This window comes from Carcharhinus amblyrhynchos, chromosome 3 (assembly GCF_965287045.1).
Source record: "Carcharhinus amblyrhynchos chromosome 3, sCarAmb.v2.hapA, whole genome shotgun sequence".
NCBI classification, from domain to species: Eukaryota; Metazoa; Chordata; class Chondrichthyes; order Carcharhiniformes; family Carcharhinidae; genus Carcharhinus; species Carcharhinus amblyrhynchos.
The window spans coordinates 114444382-114463623 of record NC_137326.1 but is presented as its reverse complement, the minus strand read 5'-3'; the positions used below and the strand labels follow the sequence as shown (position 1 = coordinate 114463623).

The following is a 19242-nucleotide window of genomic DNA, read 5'->3' as shown; positions in this document are numbered from 1 at the left end:
CCAGTGTCATGTGTGGAACAGTACCTGTTATTTCACATTGACTTATTTGTGGACTGGCTGGAGGCCAACACTTTAGCAAAATTGACCTGAGCCAGGCTTACTTGCAGATGTGGACAAGCCGTCACAGGAATGTCTGACAACATGAAGCATGAAGATTTTTTCAGGTACCAGTGATTGCCATTTGGTATCACATCATTGTTCCAAACAGCAGTGGATCAGATCCTAAGTAACTGAGCGGAGTCCAGTGCTACCTGGATGACATCCTCGTTACTGGAAGAAACAAAGAGAAGCATCTTTGGAATTTGGATGTCACTCTTCAGAGATTGGAAGAGTATCATCTGAGAGTCTGGAAAGATGTGTGAATTCTTCCAACCCTCCGTTGAGTATTTGGGACACGTGATTGATACGCGGGGCTTCACAAATCTACTTCAAAAGTCACGACTATTGCAGAGGCGCCTGCACCTCAGAATATTAATCGGTTGCATTTCTTCCTAGGATTATTGAACTGTGACAAAAGGTTTGTGTCAAACTTGGCAATCGTTCTGAAAGCATTATATGACCTTTTGTGTCAGAACAAGAATTGAAAGCGGTGTGATCGATGCCAATAATGTTTTTGCGCAAGCCAAAGAGGTGCGACTTAAATCTGAAATTCTTGTGCATTTTGGTCCTACTCTATTCTTACAGTTAGCTTGTGATGCCTTCTCTTATTGTGTAGGAGTGTTGGTATCCCACATTAGGCTTTCAGATGAAGACAAGTCCATTACTTTTACATCTCGGATCTTGAGTAAGGCTGAAAGTAACTTTTCACAGATTGAAAGGGAAGCATTGGGGATCATTGGTGTAAAGAAGTTCCAGCAATTCCTGTACGGGAGAGATTTTACATTGTTGACAGACCATCATCCATTAACTACCATGTTTGGATCGCACATGGGAATTCCATATTACTTATGTCTGCACGTACTATACCATTAAGTATTGTCAATCTAGTCTACATGGTAATGTGGATGGACTTTCAAAATTAACACAGCCAGGTAATTCGGCACACTACTATATTCTACTTAGGAAAGGTAGACAATACGCCAGTCACTTCTAGACAAGTGAGGAACCATACACTGAGCAATCTGATACACTCAGAAGTGATGGATATGGTATTACAAGGGAAGACCCCGGAACTAGCACCTAACCTGAAACTCTACCACTGCAGGAGATTGAAGCTGCTGGTACAGTTGGGATGTCTTCAATGAGGGCTCAGAGTAATCATTCCCCCACCACTGAGAAAGTGGGTGTTTGAGAAGTTATATGAGGGCCATTGCAGAATCGTACACGTGAATGAAATAGTGTGGAGTTATTTCTGATGGCCTGGACTGGTTGGGGAAATTGAAGAGAAAGCTAAACTATGTTCTCCCTATGCAGAGGTAAGGAACCTACCACTGCTGCATCCATGGAATCCCTTGAAGAGGCTTGGCAACAAGTGCATGTGGATTTTTCAGGACCTTTCGAAGGAAATATGTTTTTGGTACGGGTTGATGCTCATACGGTGGCCAGAGTTGTTGCGATTAAACCTATTTCAAGCAAAAGGTCTACCGAGAAGCCAGGAGAAGCATTTAATCAATTTGGATTGAACAGTTAGTAAGCGACAACAGACCTCAGTTTGTCTCAAGAATTCAAAATTTTCTTACAAGAGAAACGTGTTCAACATATTAGGTCTGCACCATATCATCCTGCCACTACTGGACTAGCAGAACAATGACATTAGTGGAAAGATGAAAATGCTAGAGGTCATCACCTGTGTAAAGAAGACGACACCAGGTTTTAGTCCAACCTATTTATTTGATAATATATCAACCTATTTATTTGATAATATATTTATTTGATAATATACGCCAGTCCAACGCCGGCATACCCACATAAAGAAGACGACACCAGAGTTTGCATCAACCATGTTCAAGAGTGATGACTTCCACACCATCTGACTTATTGATAGTGACAAACTTGATTATTGTTCACGTAGAACTTGTTTTGAACTCGTTGGGGATGTTCAGTTTAAGGGGGGAGAAAATGTTATGTATTTATTATTAATCCTCATTAGCTTACTGAATCTCTACTGTGTTAATGTATTCACCAGAAGTGATGCCACATATCACTAGATTGGAAAACAGGCAAGAAAAAGCAGCCATGTAAGAGCACGCACATCTGTAAATAAGCAAGTTCAGTATATCTCCCAAATGTAACGGCATTTTTGTGTATTGGGATGAGAAACAAATAAAAAATAAAATCTGCCACATTAAGCCAGCCAGTCATGAAACCTCTTTAAGAATTACAATTGCGTTCCCACTTTAAAATATAACCTATTTCTAAAACTTTCGTGGAACTCCCTGCTTCGTTTCTTGAGGAATTTGAAAAATGTAACGTAAAAATGATTCAGTTATATTACATATGTTTCTAATGTTACCTGTAACTGTATCAGGCAGCAAAGCACAGAAAGTGGAATGCAGTGCTCTACTTTTTCCTTCTCTTACTCCTAAGAGACCAACACAAGGTGGGTTGTGGTTTCATGAATGACAGCCCATCCTTCAGTCCAACTTAGCATGAACAGGTAAGTAGTCAGCTGCTTGACACCTTAACTGGCTACCTAAAGGTGGGAACAGTAGAAATAGTGACACGTTTTGCTGAAAAAAGAGATATGTTGAAGCTTTCCCTTTGTCTCTTTTTTTCAAAAATACTCAAGTTATGTACCACCAAATGACTATTGTGGTAGAATTTAATTAAGTTGAAAAGAAAGGCAGCTGGAATACAGTACTTTGTCAGTGTATTTATCTAGTGTAGAAGATTTTGTCTAACAATATGTAGAATGCACGAATTTAGGGAGAATGTCAGAGTGAGTTAACACTCATTGACTTCTCAGTTCGTTAGCGATCAAACTGTTAATGTCAGCTGAGCTATTATCTGACAACTGCTGTGATGTGTCTATCTGCCAAATCTCATTCATTTCCCGTATTCTGAATTCTCATTACAGCATTAATTAAGTAGGAGCCAGGCAGACTGTTTTTGGCATCATAACAACTGCAGTTCCCCTAGCGAGACATCCTGCTGGGCAATTAAAGACAATTTCAATATCTTTGGAATCTAACATTAAAACAGTTTTAAATAGGAGTGGCCTTTGACCTGTTTTTTAAAATTTTAATCAGTCGTTACATTAATTCTGGGATGAACAGTTGGGTTACCCCTAATAATTACTTCTTTTGTTAAACTCTTCTTCAGAAGAGCCAGTGGTGGTTCTCAGATGCCATTTGCACAATCAAATGCCCAAATAAGTGAATACATTTCACTGAGCTTGGAAATTGGTCTGCCCTTAAGTGATTGAGTTAGTGTGCTTTTAATTACTGAACTCAGAGTGTCCTGTAATACCTCTTGCTCAGAACAGACTAGGCCTTCCTGGTCTGCCAGTGCTTTTTTCCATAAGTTCAATCTTGAGGTGATTACGTTTGTTGCTTTGAAATAATGAATTGCCACTAGATTTTGTTTAATTGAATCATGAAATTTACTGATGAGAAATGTTGTTTGAAAAGGCAAAATTTTTTGTTAAATCCCACATTCCATTTTGAGCTAAATTTGTGAACAGGATATGATATAATGTTACACATCTAAGTTCAGTAACTTGTTTGATTTTAAATTGACAGCACTTTTGTAATGGGTACACCAATCTGTAATATTTTATGTAATATAAGCAGTTGACCTTCTTACAGATATATTGTTCCCTTCCACATCTGGGAGGAAACTTGTTGGCTAATGGTGAACTCGGTAGCCAATGACCAGATGTGACAGCACATTTCTGGTATCATCCTGGTTATTCTCTAGGTGGTTCGTTTGTATATTGTGAGCTAGCGTTTGAACTTGGTCAGCAACAGTAATGAATAAGCTGCTTTTTTCCTGAAACGTCCAGTAGTGTTCTTTGTAATTGCACTCTTTGTATTTCACAGCACCATGTTATAGCCATGTGAGGAGGGGTAAAAATGACTCCCCTTAATGTACCTTCTCAAGTCACACTAAAAGGTTTTTTTGAGAGTTTGGAAGAATGAAAGAACTTTCTCTGTGTCCATGCTTAACTGTTTATCTACTGATTGCAAATTAATTGACCTGACAGGCTTTCTTGAGGTTTAAAGTTAAAAAGGGTTTGTTTATATTGAATTAAAAACCCGCCAAGGTAAAGATAGCAAAATATTTAAAAAGGTAAATTCTTAGTTCTTGAACTTTAGTGACCCACATTCACACACGCACAAAGCATGTAAAATTTGCAAGTTATACTGTGGGTATTTGTCGCCTTAACCAAGTTAAAGTTCAATGCTGAAAAATAAAAGGCTTGAAAGTTCACTGCTTTTGAGCTTTGGCTGTTCATTGTGGCTATGGCAGAATTTTTTCCAAGTTCCTTTAGATTCCAGGAGTTGAATTGAAGCCCATGTAATTGCAGTTGCTGGAAACAATTTCTTTTTGACTTGTAATCCATCTCTTCCAGAAGTTGATGCGTTTTGCATCCTTTCAATGAGTTTTCTTTCAGTGAAAAACTCATTATCTCTGTGCTGGACTTTTAAACTGTACATTGATAGGATCTCAACTTGGGAGTGAAGAGAAGGGAGCTCCTTTGCGCTTCATTGGCATCCTTTCCCAACTAAGTCTTCCTTCTGTCTTTAGCAACTTGCATTAAAGAGATTTGAAAATTATTACTTCAGTCATATAATCTCTCTCTCTCCCCATAAAGGCTTCAGAAGGGTTAGTTTACCTGGTATCTGAACTGGCAGATACGTTTATTTCATGGTGGAGGGGGCGGGAGGTAAATAGATTCAGTAACACCCTAGCCATTACTACTTTGAGTCAGCAGACTTTCTCCATTGGAGAAGCAACCTTGGAGAAATGCAAATGTTGTGTCTAGTGCATTTCAGTAAACCACTTTGAATTAATTCATAGCAGCTTCAGGTGTGAAATTCAGGAGAAAGATGTGGCATGTCTGGATTGCAATTCATTGTGGAACTTTTCAGAGATTGGTCAAGGTACAATACCAGATATCAGGTAACTTATGACAGCCATCTTTAGTCAGGGTCTAAATAGTTCAGTATCTGTTTGGTCACCCAATGAAATTATAAATTGATATTACTCATGTATAAGTCACATCATTTATGACGGCTGAACAAAAAAGATTTGGAACTGTCTAATCATTGACATTTGCTAGTTGAGCAGAGATTGAGTCATAGGGGTTACATTTTCTTCTTGTTTGATGAGCATCGCCTGGATAGAGCACAGGAATGACAATGTAGCAGTGGATTAAGTGCTCCCTGATTGGAGTGAACGTGTGAAGGCAAGGGAAAAGTGGAAATTGAAATTAAGTTGATTAAATTTTATATTTTGGGCAAGAGCAAGAAGTGGTTCCAATATATTATCAACATTTGGAGGATGAGGAAAACCTATGTAGGACTGAAACAAAATGTTCCAAATATATCGCAAAAAGACAGGCAAGGCAAGGACATATTCACAAATTTCCAGAGTAACATTCTATTTGTAGGAAGTGAGGAATGAAAGAAGAAATTGTTCAAAGTAAGAACAAATTCAACGAAGTGGAAGAGGGTGATGATGAATGGGGACTGGTTCGGCCTCCATTCAAGGAAGAGGTAGATTCTCTGCAAGCTGTCTGGTTGGATGGATGTATCGGATGAGACGTCCAGGGTAAAAGGATAGTGTGGTAGGAAGTTCGAAGAAGTGATGGGGGAACGTTGGAAGAGTCACACCTACAAGTACAACAATACTGGACCAGAGGAGAAAAAATAGAGTTAAAGTAGGAACAAATAAGCTCCCTGAGGTAAAAAATGGAAGAAACAATAGCTCTACCAGGACAGTGCTGTTTGTGGATCTTGAGAAAGAGCAGAAACAGGCTATGTATGGTTGAGGTATAAAAGCCACAGAGGCAGTGGGGCATGTGGAGATCTCTAGAAGATCAGTGACAATCCAGGAGGGGAGATGAGCAATATTAGAGAGTTATAAATATTTGAAACTTCTGAAATAGCAACGAAAAAGCTGTTGAGAGTACAGATTGAAAGATTAAAAATGTTATTTCACTTCATGTAGTTGATTTATATTGAAGGAAATGTTATGTATCTGCACACTCAAAGCCAGTATGCAGCATAACTTTCTCTTACAAAAGTGAAGGCCACGTGAAATTTAAACAGTGTTGATATGTTAACACTGCGTTCCATTTTAAAAGATTGTTTTTCTGCCATCAGTTAGGTCTTCCTGTGTTTGATCTTTACTCTTTCTGCAGTCACGAAGACTATTTCGCGGGACGGCCATATGGAGCTCTGGATTCTGGCTTCAATAGCGTTGACAGTGGAGATAAAAGATGGTCCGGAAATGAGGTACGTAATTCAATACCTTTTTAAAATAACATGGGGCAGGTGCAACCAGCTTTCAAAACTGTTTCAACATCCGTTACAAATATCAGTAGCTTTAAAAAAACTTTCATACAGTATACGCTGCTCGTAATAAAAATTAACACACTCAATTTCCTTTTGTTCCTGATCAGATGTACTTCATTCTGTGCTTGCTGCACTGGGAAAGTGGATTATCAAGTTAATCTCTTTTGGCATTTAATGATTCCATTAACGGTACTCACTCATGTTGCTTGTTGTTTAAGTGTAGCTTAAGTTTATAAAGTAGTGTCACAAGTAGACTTACGTTAACACTGCATTGAAGTTACTGTGAAAATCCCCTCGTCGCCACACTCTGGCGCTTGTTCAGGTACACTGAGGGGGAATTTAGCATGGCCAATGCATTTAACCAGCACATTATCAGTTTGGAAGCTGTGGTCAAATGGCTAATCCAGATCAGTCTTTGATATTGGTTTGTGGCTCACCAGTTCAACACCATTTTTTTAAAAGCATTCGTTGTCTCTGTTACATATTTGAGTAAATGTGCTGTGCCACTACTTCTGGTCACGTGTTTAGTGATGTCATTGGCTGCTTCGTGGTCTTTTAGTAAGTCTAGCCGAAGCTTTTGTACAGTGAACAAATCAACAGCCCTGCCTATTGACTGCAAATAATTGCAACTCCACTTTCTTTTATCCTCACAAGAGTAACATATACAATTGAATAAAAAGAAAAGTGATGAGAAGCTGATTAAAAATTCTCTTTGGGCAAAAAAGAAAAAAAATCAAAACTGCACTTGCTTATTGAAGACTCAATCTCCTTTCAATGTTTCCAAAGATCGAAGCAGAATCAGCAGCAGGGCAGCTGTTGCACCTGACACTGGACCAGTAAGATAGTGGGGCAGAAAGAAAGGCCCTAGCAACATTAAAAAGCAGGACAATCTGAGGAGTTCAGGATCAGAGCTCATCATGTGCATAGTTTGAGTAACGCACTGAGGTAGAGTGAAAAATATATCTATCTTGTATTGCATTGAAAGCTAGAACTCACTGTTACATGACTCAGGGAGCCATTCAAGTTGGGGGAGAAAAGACACAAAGTTATAATTGGGGATAGTATAGTCAGGGAATGGGAAAGGTACTGAAAATGGTGGTAAAACGGAAATTAACAGGAGCACGTCCTGAAATAAAGCCATATATTTCCAGAAAACTCGAGTTGACAGTACAGGGCAATGTCTGTTGTGTGGGATGCAGGAAATAATTCCTCCAAATTTAAAATAAAGAGTATTGGAGCAATTACATGAAGGACACCCTAGTATAGTTCGAATGAGAGAACTTGCAAGGTGTTACTTCTGTTACCTGGACCTGATGTCCAGATCGTGGAAAAAGCAGGACTATGCTGGTCATGTGCATGGTTAGGGAACCACTGTCCCTAATACATCCAAGGGAGTCACTTAAAATGCCGTGGCAACATTACACATAGACTTTGCAGGTCTATAAGAAAGCACATGTTCATGGTTGTCAGTTGGCTGTAATGAAGTCAACAACTGTAGAACAAACCATTGAAAAACTTGATGAGGTGAAGGAAAGTGTTAAACTAAAAGCGGAGGAATTTAGAGTAGCTAAGAGTAGTGGGCGAGAAGAGGATTGGGAGAGGTTTAAATGTCAACAAAGATTGACAAAGAAGTTGATAAGGAAGGGTAGGAGAAACTATGAAGCTGGGCTAGCGCTTAATATAAAAAAGGATAGCAAGAGTTTTTATAAATATATAAAAAGAAAGAGGCTGGCTAGGGTGAATGTTGGTCCTTTAGAGGATGAGAAAGGGGACCTAGTGGTAGGGGATGGGGATATGGCTAAGGTATTGAATAACTTTTTTGTTTCTGTCTTCACGGAGGAGGACGTGAATAATTTGCCGGGTGTTAGCGATAGAAAGGTGGTAGGACTGGAGGGTCTTAATGACATTACTGTTACTAGAAAGGCGGTGCTCGACAGACTGGAGGGGCTGATTGTGGACAAGTCCCCAGGACCGGATGGAATGCATCCGAGGGTTCTGAAAGAAATGGCGGAGGTGATAGTGGATGCTTTGGTGGTTATTTTCCAAACGTCGCTGGATTCCGGGGAAGTGCCGGATGATTGGAAAATGGCTAATGTTACGCCATTGTTTAAGAAGGGTGCCAGGCAAAAGGCAGGGAATTATAGGCCAGTTAGTTTAACGTCTGTGGTAGGTAAAATGTTAGAATCTGTCATTAAGGAGGAAATTGCGAGGCATCTTGAAGGGAATTGCTTGATAGAGCGGACGCAGCACGGTTTCATTAAAGGGAAGTCGTGTCTGACAAATTTACTGGAGTTCTATGAGGATGTGTCTAGGGCGGTGGATAGAGGAGAGCCGGTGGATGTGGTCTTTCTAGATTTTCAGAAAGCGTTTGACAAAGTGCCTCACAAGAGGTTATTGCAGAAGGTCGAGGGACATGGAGTTGGGGGTAGGGTGTTAGCGTGGATAGAGGATTGGTTGTCAAATAGGAGGCAGAGAGTGGGGGTCAACGGGTGCTATTCGGATTGGCGGATGGTGACTAGTGGAGTGCCCCAGGGGTCGGTGCTGGGGCCTCAGCTTTTTACCATTTATATAGATGATCTGGAGGAGGGAACCGAGTGTAGAGTGTCGAAATTTGCTGATGACACCAAGATTGGGGGAACGGCAAATTGTGCGGAGGGTGTGGAGAGTCTGCAGAAGGATCTAGATAGGCTGGGCGAATGGGCCAGGAAATGGCAAATGGAATTTAATGTTGGCAAGTGTGAGGTGGTCCACTTTGGTAGGAAAAATGGTAGGAAGGACTATTACTTACGAGGCGAAAAACTGCAGCAGGCGACGGTGCAGAGGGACCTCGGGGTCCTTGTGCATGAGTCGCAAAAACCCAGCTTGCAGGTGCAGCAGGTGGTCAGGAAGGCGAATGGGATGCTGGCCTTCATAGCGAAGGGGATTGAATATAAAAGTAGGGAGGTCTTGCTGCAGCTGTATAGGGCATTGGTGAGGCCGCAACTGGAGTACTGTGTGCATTTTTGGGCGCCGCACCTGCGCAAAGATATTTTGGCCTTGGAGGGAGTGCAGAGGAGGTTTACTAGGCTGATACCGGAGTTGAGGGGGTTGAGCTATGAGGAGAGGCTGAATAAACTGGGCTTGTACTCGTTAGAGTTTAGAAGAATGAGAGGAGATCTCATTGAGACGTATAAGATGATGAATGGGATGGATAGGATAGAGGTGGAAAGACTCTTCCCGCTCAAAAAAGACAATAGGACTAGGGGGCACAGCCTCAAGATAAAAGGGGGGCGGTTTAGAACGGAATTGAGGAGGAACTTCTTCACTCAAAGGGTGGTGAATCTCTGGAATTCTCTGCCCGTTGAAGTGGTGGAGGCTGCCTCTCTAAATATTTTTAAGACGCGGGTTGATGGGTTTTTGATAGGAGAGGGGATTAAGGGTTATGGGGAGAGGGCGGGAAAGTGGAACTGAGCAGCGACAGATCAGCCATGATCTTATTGAATGGCGGGGCAGGCTCGAAGGGCTGGATGGCCTACTCCTGCTCCTATTTCTTATGTTCTTATGTTCACCAGATTTGGGAAATCAGAACAAATTGTAAGTAACCACAATTCACGGCTCAAGTTTGAAAACTAACTAAGGAAAAGTGGTATTCAACACACAACATCAGCATCATCCCACCCTTTGATGGATGGTTTAGCCAAAAGGTTTGTCCAGTCCTTGAGGCATGCACTAAAAGCCTCCAATGGCCAAGGTTCATTAAATAGCCATCTAAACAGTTTCTTGGTGACATATTTCAATGCAACATATGTGACTACTCAGTATTCCCCAGCTTGACTACTAAAGAGAAAGCTTTGATCTACTTCTACCACAGTCACAAATTTTGACAAGAGAAGGCACTTAGAAAAGATTCTTGTTTCAACAAGGAGAGCAAGTTTTGAGGTGCAGCTACTCCACCGGTGAGAAGTAGATTCCTCCAACTGTATTTACACAAACTGACCCTATCTCCTATACATTACAAACTGAAGATGAGCTAGTGTGAAAATGGCATGCAGATCAGTTGCTAGCTACACACACCAACATGCCAGCCCCATGTGTGCCAGACCTATCTCAGGATGAACCACCATCCATATTACCAGATACTATATGATTATGATTTTTGTGTCAATCACCAGAGACCGAGATTGCCAAAGAATCTTTTGCCACTACTAGCCTTTCTTTTGCAACAGAAGCTGTTACACTTTCCAGGGTAGAGACATCCTCAGAAGATCTTGAGAGTACCTCTAGGTCGAGAACAATCAAATACCTGAAGTGCGCAGGCAGGCAATGCGGTATAGGCACCCACCAGATTGTCCTTCCTATTAACTGTGCAGTTGATTTATTGCCTGCCTTATTTAGTGACTATGTAAAAGTATACTGGTTATTTGTTGTTTAGGACCTTAGAAGTAAAGGGGATGAGATGTAATATATTTGATGAGGCATTGTGTTGTGTGCTGCAACTTTAAGAGTTTAGTCGTGTATTTAGTAAATCTAGGCCAACCCTCCGTACAGTAAACAGCTTCTCAATAAACCTGAATGGTTGACTGCATCCAACCCATGTGCTGTGACAGCACATTCTTTTATCCTCACAAGCGCAACAGGTACAACAGTCTCCCCCACTGAGTAATTATCTTGTTCCTAATGCATCTCTTTCAGTTGTGAAGACAATATCCATTTAAGGGCTGAGTTTACAGTTATGTATCAGTATCTGATAATGGTGACAAATTCTGTCCAGTTGTGAAGCTGCAAAGTATTGTCACCCCGTGTATAATGCACCCAACATGACATTTAGCAAGTCATATCCTACGATGTGGCTCTATTTGCAAATTGTAATGTTACAGCATCACTTGTGTAAAGTCCTTTGCTTTAGCATTAATTATCTTGTGTTGTAGGTGTGAAATAATGAGTTGCCTTTCAAATTGCAGCCCACAGATGAGATTTCTGATCTCCCACAGCGAATGGCTGAAATTGCAAAAGAGCAACGGCAGCGGCGAGAGAGCCAGAATCATGAACATAGAGCTGTACCACTTGTGACAAATGGCACAGGTAAAGTGAATTCAATGTGTGACAGAAAGACCCTCAGTAATAAAGTGAGTGCAGTCATAATAGATTGCACAGCCAATGAAAATGTAGAAACATTCTATAATTTATTTCATTTATAACTTGGCATATGCTCTGCAAACCAGCCATAGAATGTAATCAGGGCAAGTCAGCCAAAGAATGACATCAGACCAAAGTGAAATGTCTCTTAATAGGTTTTTTTAGTGTGTCTTGAAATGTTTAAAATGTTTAAACAAACTTCGGTCTCTTGCATTTTTTTCAGATACTTTTCGTTCTAAAGTTAGGCAGTTTCTCTTTAAAGCAGAACTTTGCCCTATTAATCCACTGCTTTGTTCATTTTGAAAAACTCAGACATGTACCAGTAAAGTTTGTTTATTTGTCACAAGTGAGGTTTACATCAACACTGCAATAAAGTTACTGTGAAATTCCTCTAGTCACCACAGTTCAGTGCCTGTTCGGGTCAATGCACCTAACCAGCATGACTTTCAGAATGTGGGAGGAAATCAGAGTACCCGGAGGAAACCTACACAGATGTGGGGAGAACATACAAGCTCAACACAGACAGTGACCCAAGCTGGGAATCAAACCTGGATCCCTGGCGCTGTGAAGCAGCAGCTCTAACCACTGTACTACTGTGCCACTCTGTTCAGAAGATGTAAAATATTATTTTACTTCAGTGAGAGAATTCTGATTCTTTCAACAATTCAATCAGGAAGTTAAACTGGGATCCAGATATTGTTTCAATTAATATATCTTATTTTCAGTTTGTTTGGTAGAGTCCTGGCATATCTGTAACTTGATGTGGAGATGCTGACATTGGACTGGAGTAAACACAGTATGAAGTCTCACAACACCAGGGTAAAGTCCAACAGATTTATTTGGTAGCAAAAGCCACTAACTCTCGGAGTGCTGTCCCTTCGTCAGGTGAGTGGGAGTTCTATTCACAAACAGGGCATATAAAGACACAAACTCAATTTATAAAATAATGGTTGGAATGCGAGTCTTTCCAGGTAATCAAGTCTTAAAGGTACAGACAATCACCAGGCAACACTGTTCTCTTCCTGTTGGGGAACATTTCAGCGGTCACGGGCATTCAGCCTCTGATCTTTGGGTAAGCGTTCTCCAAGGCAGCCTTCACAACACACAATGCAGAGTCACTGAGCAGAGACTGATAGCCAAGTTCCGTACATGTGAGGACGGCTTCAACCGGGATTTTGAGTTCATGTCACACTATTTGTAACCCCCACGACTTGCCAGCCTTGCAAAATCTCACTAACTCTCTGGCTGGAGACAATACACATCTCTTTAACCTGTGCTTAACCCTCTGTCCACTCACATTGTCTGTACCTTTAAGACTTGATTACCTGTAAAGACTCGCATTCTAACCATTATTCTGTAAATTGAGTTTGTGTCTTTATATGCCCTGTTTGTGAATAGAACCCCCACTCACCTGATAAAGGGGCAGTGCTCTGAAAGCTAGTGGCTTTTGCTACCAAATAAACCTGTTGGACTTTGGCCTGGTGTTGTGAGACTTTTTATTATATCTGTAACTTATCAGGGTTAGAGAGAGCACATTTGCATACTGAAATTTGTGCTACTGAATTGCAGTTGAATTCCAAACCGAAGTGTCTCCACTTGTGAAGTCTTAATACGCGTCAGGACAAACGGGTTGGACGTCCTATGAGACAAAAGTTGAGAAAGCTCATAACTTTCCTTTGCATTCTCTGCTTACTGATTATATGAGCAGTAAGGCAAGTTAACAAATCTTTGCCCCCTTCCTAGTTTCAAAGTGAATAGGCAGCATGGCAGGGCAAAAAATTTGGGCAACTACTGCCTGTTTCCACTCATCACGTACACCCCCCTCATCACGTACACCCCCCTCATCACGTACACCCCCCTCATCACGTACACCCCCCTCATCACGTACACCCCCCTCATCACGTACACCCCCCTCATCACGTACACCCCCCTCATCACGTACACCCCCCTCATCACGTACACCCCCCTCATCACGTACACCCCCCTCATCACGTACACCCCCCTCATCACGTACACCCCCCTCATCACGTACACCCCCCTCATCACGTACACCCCCCTCATCACGTACACCCCCCTCATCACGTACACCCCCCTCATCACGTACACCCCCCTCATCACGTACACCCCCCTCATCACGTACACCCCCCTCATCACGTACACCCCCCTCATCACGTACACCCCCCTCATCACGTACACCCCCCTCATCACGTACACCCCCCTCATCACGTACACCCCCCTCACCACGTACACCCCCCTCACCACGTACACCCCCCTCACCACGTACACCCCCCTCACCACGTACACCCCCCTCACCACGTACACCCCCCTCACCACGTACACCCCCCTCACCACGTACACCCCCCTCACCACGTACACCCCCCTCACCACGTACACCCCCCTCATCACGTACACCCCGCTCTCCACATACATATCTCTACCACACGCTCGCCCCTACACTTGCACACGTGCCCGCTACACACATTATTAATTGGCAACAAATTTGGTATAATTCAAAACTTAATTCCAATTATTGCAATTCAATCTACAATATAAAGAATCATAGTCTACAGCATTGAATGAGATCATTCATCCTATTATGTTCATGTCCAGCTCTTTGCTGGGACAGTCCAGAACTAGTTCTACTGCTTTACTTTCGCCCTATAGTCTTTTGACTTTTTTGTTTCAAACATTTGTCCAGTTTTCCTTAAGATCCCATGGTCTCCGCATCAACCATTCTCAGCGCTAATCCTGTGCACCAATAACCTTTTCTGTAAAGAAAAAAAGTCTTTCTTTCTCTCTTCACTTTTAAGTAGCAATTGATGATCCCTGCTCTACTGCTATTTAGTCTCCAACTGGAGATAATTATGCTTACATGTTCATTCTTTCAAGCGCTTAATAATTCATGAAACTTTTTGTAAATCTCTTCTGCTGTAATGGAAATACTACAAGTCCCTTCTCATAACTAGAGTTTCGCATAACTCCCTTTCCCACTAATTTATTGTGTCTGTGTTTGAGTGAACATAGTCTGCCTGCTGTACGTGCCCATGTACGCGCACACACAAATATAGAGTGGATGCTGAAAAAATGTTTCCCATATTATTTTAAGGCTTCCATTTAAGTTGGAGTTGATAAGAAATATTTTCTCTGACATTTGAGAGTCTTTGGAATTCTCTTTCCAGAAAGTGGTGGAAGCAGAGTCATTGAATATTTTTAAGGCAGAGGTAGATATGTTATTGACTAACAAGGATATCGGGAATAGGGGGAATGTGGAATTGAGGCCACAGTCAGATCTGCAATGATGATAATCTGTGCAGCAGGCTTGAGGGATCACATGGCCTAATTTTTATGTTTGTATGTATGTATGTATGTATGCCATAAGAACATAAGAAATAGGAGCAGGAATAGGCTATCTAGCCCCTCGAGCCTGCCCCGCCATTCAATAAGATCGTGGCTGATCTGTCGTGTCTCAGTTCCACATTCCCGCCCTCTCCCCATAACCCTTAATCCCCTTGCCTATCAAAAACCTATCAACCCGCGTCTTAAATATATTTAGCGAGGCAGCCTCCACCACTTCAACGGGCAGAGAATTCCAGAGAATCACCACCCTTTGAATGAAGAAGTTCCTCCTCAACTCCGTTCTAAATGACCCCCCCTTTATCTTGAGGCTGTGCCCTCTAGTCCTACTGTCCTTTCTGAGCGGGAAGAGCCTCTCCACCTCTATCCTATCCATCCCATTCATCATCTTATATGTCTCAATGAGATCTCCCCTCATTCTTCTAAACTCTAACGAGTACAAGCCTAGGTTATTCAGCCTCTCCTCATAGTTCAACCCCCTCAACTCCGGAATCAGCCTAGTAAACCTCCTCTGCACTCCCTCCAAGGCCAAAATATCCTTGCGTAAGTGCGGCGACCAAAACCGAACACAGTACTCCAGCTGCGGCCTCACCAGTGCCCTATACAGCTGCAGCAAGACCTCCCTACTTTTATATTCAATCCCCCTCGCTATGAAGGCCAGCATCCCATTAGCCTTCCTGACCACCTGCTGCACCTGCAGGCTGGGTTTTTGTGACTCATGCACAAGGACCCCGAGATCCCTCTGCACAGTCGCATGCTGCAGTTTTTCGCCATGTAGGTAATAGTCCTTCCTACCATTATTCCTACCAAAGTGAACAACTTCACATTTGCCAACATTAAATTCCATTTGCCAGTTCCTGGCCCATTCGCCCAGCCTATCTAGATCCTTCTGCAGACTCTCCACACCCTCCACACAATTTGCCGTTCTACCAATCTTGGTGTCATCAGCAAATTTCGACACCATACACTCGGTTCCCTCCTCCAGATCATCTATATAAATGGTAAATAGCTGAGGCCCCAGCACCAACCCCTGGGGCACTCCACTAGTCACCAACCGCCAATCCGAATAGCACCCATTGACCCCCACTCTCTGCCTCCTATTTGACAGCCAATCCCCTATCCACGCTAACACCCTACCCCCAACTCCATGCCCCCTGACCTTCTGCAATAACCTCTTGTGAGGCACCTTATCAAACTCCTTCTGAAAATCAAGAAACACCACATCCACCAGCTCTCCTCTATCCACTGCCCTAGACACATCCTCATAGAACTCCAATAAATTCGTCAGACACGACTTCCCCTTAACGAAACCGTGCTGCGTCTGCTCTATCAAACAATTCTCCTCAAGATGCCTCGCTATTTCCTCCTTGATGACGGATTCTAACATTTTACCTACAACAGACGTTAAACTAACCGGCCTATAATTCCCTGACTTTTGCCTGCCACCCTTCTTAAACAACTGCATAACATTAGCCGTTTTCCAATCTTCCGGCACTTCCCCGGAATCCAGCGACGTTTGGAAAATAATCACCAAGGCATCCACTATCACCTCCGCCATTTCTTTCAGAACCCTTGGATGCATCCCATCCGGTCCTGGGGACTTGTCCACAATCAGTCCCTCCAGTCTGTCGAGCACTGCCTCTCTAGTAACAATAATGTCATTCAGGCCCTCCACTCCTACCATCTTTCCATCGCTAACACCCGGCAAATTATTCACGTCCTCCTCCGTGAAGACCAAAACAAAAAAGTTATTCAAGGCCTCAGCCATTTCCCCATCCCTACCACTAAGTCCCCCCTCTCATCCTCTAAGGGTCCAAGGTTCACCCTAGCCAGCCTCTTCCTTTTTATATATTTATAAAATGTATAATCAAGTATAATGGTTGCTATATGCAAAATCAAGTTGCTGTCACTGGGATACAGTACTTATCTCAGTCCCTGAATTGTTGCTTTCCAAGGCAGTGAAAAAAAAATTACTTTTGGTCCAAATTGGGAGCGTGAACTTGTGGCTTTGGCTTGAGGTCCTGTGATGAATCTAGGCAAACTGGGCAAAATAGTGACAAGTAAGAGAAGAAAGAGTATTTCCCAAAACTTTGGCTTTGACATGAGGCAAATGAGACAGTTAAGTTACAAGTAAAAATTTTGTTCAGAATAAATGGAAGATTAGATATGATATAACCAGCAACTGTGAAATTGGTGTTAATGCAAATAGTTCATTTTCACTTTGCGTGATATATTTTGATATAATTGGATACGGATGTCGTTGGCTGACTTGTATTTGTTTGCCCATCCCTAATTGCCCTTGAACTGAGTGGTTTACTATGCCACTTCAGAGGGCATTGAAGAGTCAACCACATTGCTGTGGGTCTGGAGGTCAGATCAGGTAACAGCAGCAGATTTCCTTCTGTGAAGAACATTAATGAACCAAATGGGATTTTACAACATTCGACAACGGTTATCAGTAGATTTTTAATTCCAGATTTTTATTGAATTCAATTTCACCAACTGCCATGAATGATGAGGCCCCAGAGGATTACCCTGTGTCTCTGGATTGCTAGTTCAGTGACAACACCACTGTTGTAAATAATGTGAAATGTACAACTAACCTTCTCTGAAATAGTCCTGGTGAATCTTCCCAAATCTGAACATGGTGCTTTAACTATTGACTCATCATTGTCTGTAAAAGTGTATCATTACATTTGCCTATGTCACTATTTATAAAACCCAAATGTCTCCAGTGTTTTAAATGCTGTAAACAATTTCATTAATTTGCCCTCAAAGGCAAAGACAAATGTGTCCTTCACAGTGGATGTTTTGTGAGGTAAATAAGTTGCAACTGGTGGCTAGTTGAAATTATTTTTATATCTTTATTCCAGTTGAACATGACCTAGAGCAAATAGATTACATTGATAGCTGTGCAACAGAGGAAGACGAGGAGGAAATGCGATTGTTAAAGCGTCCTGAGTCCACCAGTCTCAGCTCCCAGTTCATAGCATATATTGAACGACGGCGTATTAACTATGAGGTAATTCTTCAAAACACGCCCAAAACCAATGAAAACATTTGCATGTAAAGAATTTGTAAAAATTCACTCGCAGGATGTGGGTATCTATTCTTACTTGTCCTTGAGAAGTTGTTGACAAGCTACCTTCGTGTGAAGTGGCACAATTTATATGGTGAAGTTATTCCCAAGGTGCTGTTAGGCAGGAAGTTCCAGGATCTTGGGCCAGTAACAACGAAAGAAGAGCGATATAGTCCTAAACTAGGATGACATGTGACTTGAAGGGAAACTTGCATCTGTGGTGTTCTCAGACCCTCCTGTCCTTCTCCTCCTCCAACTCATAGGTAGCAGTAATCATGAATTTGGGAGGTGCTGTCAAGAAACATTGGTGAGTTTCTGCATTGAGATGGTCAGTCATTATTTAAGATGGTCAGTGGGGTGCCAGTCAAGTGGGATGCTTTGGCCTAGATGGGTGTCAAGCTTGTTGAATGTTTTTGCAGCAGTTTGCATACAAATAAATGCAGAGTGTTCCATCCCACTCTTGACTTGTGATGATGGAAAAACTTTAGGAAATCATTCTAGAGAATACCAAGCCTCTGGCCTGATATTTTAATCACAGCATTTATATTGCTGCGGCAGGTAGGTTTCTGATCACAGTGGTTTATTTCACAGGATGTGGGTGTCACTGGTTAAGCTAGCATTTATTGCCCATCCCTAATGCCTTTGAGAAGGCGATTTGATTTGATTTATTATTGTCACATGTATTAGTGTACAGTGAAAAATATTGTTTCTTGCATGCTATACAGACAAAGCATACCATTCATAGAGAAGGAAACAAGAGAGTGCAGAATGTAGAGTTACAGTCATAGCTAGAGTGTAGAAAAAGATCAACTTAATGCATGGTAGGTCCATTTAAAAGTCTGATGGCAGCAGGGAAGAAGCTGGTATGTGACTTGAGACTTTTGTATCTTTTTCCCAAAGGAAGAAGGTACAAGAGAGAATGTCTGGGGTACATGGGGTCTTTAATTATGCTGGCTGCTTAGTCGAGGCAGCGGGAAGTGTAGACAGAGTCAGTGGATGGGAGGCTGATTTGCATGATGGATTGGGCTACATTCATGACCTTTTGTAGTTCCTTGCGGTCTTGGGAAGAGCAGGAGGCATTACCAAGCTGTGATACAATCAATGAATGCTTTCTATGGTGCATCTGTAAAAGTTGATGAGAGTTGTAGCTCACATGCCAAATTTTCTTCGTTCTCTGAGAAAGTCGAGGTATTGGTGGGCTTTCTTAATTATAGTAGGCCACTTTTCATTGAA

At 42.0% G+C, this 19242-nt stretch overlaps 1 protein-coding gene across 13 annotated transcripts in view; it reads left to right on the top strand.

The window, feature by feature from the left end:
- Positions 1–19242, top strand: part of lrch3 (leucine-rich repeats and calponin homology (CH) domain containing 3) — a 137024-nt gene that overhangs the window by 71064 nt on the left and 46718 nt on the right. For all 13 annotated transcript variants that reach the window (XR_013886332.1, XM_080185778.1, XM_080185774.1 and 10 more), the window contains exons 7-9: positions 6308–6401; positions 11402–11522; positions 17804–17952. Coding sequence is in view for 12 of the 13 variants with exons in the window: in XM_080185778.1 (XP_080041904.1) it covers positions 6308–6401; positions 11402–11522; positions 17804–17952 (364 nt within the window). In the remaining variant the exon portion in view is untranslated. The remainder of the gene's footprint in view (positions 1–6307; positions 6402–11401; positions 11523–17803; positions 17953–19242) is intronic.